Genomic DNA, 541 nt, shown 5'->3' with positions numbered 1-541 from the left:
CTCCGCTCTCCCCCCCCCCGCCAGTCTCCAGGTTCCCGCAGCCTGGGACGCGCCTGCAACATCCGAGGAAGCGGCGCTCCTCCCCAAAGAGTTCCCCAGTGCGGCGCCCGGACCTCGCGTTCCCGGGCCGCAGCCCCGCGAGAGAGGCGCCGCGCGTGCGCCCAGCACGGCGCCTTTCCCGCCCTTTGCCCGCCCCGGCCGTTCAGTTCTGCGGCGGCCGAGCGGCGTCGGCAACCGTGCTTCCGGCGGTGATGCGTTCCTCTCTCCCTCTCCTCCCCTCCGCCTCGCCGGCCCAAAGACGGCTCCTTCCCGATGAGCCAGCGCAGCTTCCCCGCCTCCTTCTGGAACAGCGCTTACCAGACGCCAGTGCCCGCGCCGCTGGGCAGCCCGCTGGCCGCCGCTCACTCGGAGCTGCCCTTCGCCGCAGCCGACCCCTACTCGCCGGCCGCGCTGCACGGCCACCTGCACCAGGGCGCGGCAGAGCCCTGGCACCACGCGCATCCCCACCACGCGCATCCGCACCACCCTTACGCGCTGGGCG

General features: G+C 74.3%; 1 protein-coding gene across 1 annotated transcript in view; it reads left to right on the top strand.

Annotated features, from left to right (window-relative positions):
* Positions 1-541, top strand: part of VGLL2 (vestigial like family member 2) — a 6,731-nt gene that overhangs the window by 4,501 nt on the left and 1,689 nt on the right. The window contains 2 exon segments of the mRNA XM_024756707.1: positions 299-538; position 541. The exon segment at position 541 is cut by the window's right edge and continues 266 nt beyond it. Coding sequence (XP_024612475.1) covers positions 299-538; position 541 — 241 coding nt within the window.

The sequence above is a fragment of the Neophocaena asiaeorientalis genome, unplaced genomic scaffold, assembly GCF_003031525.2.
Source record: "Neophocaena asiaeorientalis asiaeorientalis breed wild unplaced genomic scaffold, Neophocaena_asiaeorientalis_V1.1 scaffold125, whole genome shotgun sequence".
NCBI classification, from domain to species: domain Eukaryota; kingdom Metazoa; phylum Chordata; class Mammalia; order Artiodactyla; family Phocoenidae; genus Neophocaena; species Neophocaena asiaeorientalis.
The sequence above is the reverse complement of the archived record's forward strand: the minus strand, read 5'-3'. Positions and strand labels throughout refer to the sequence as shown.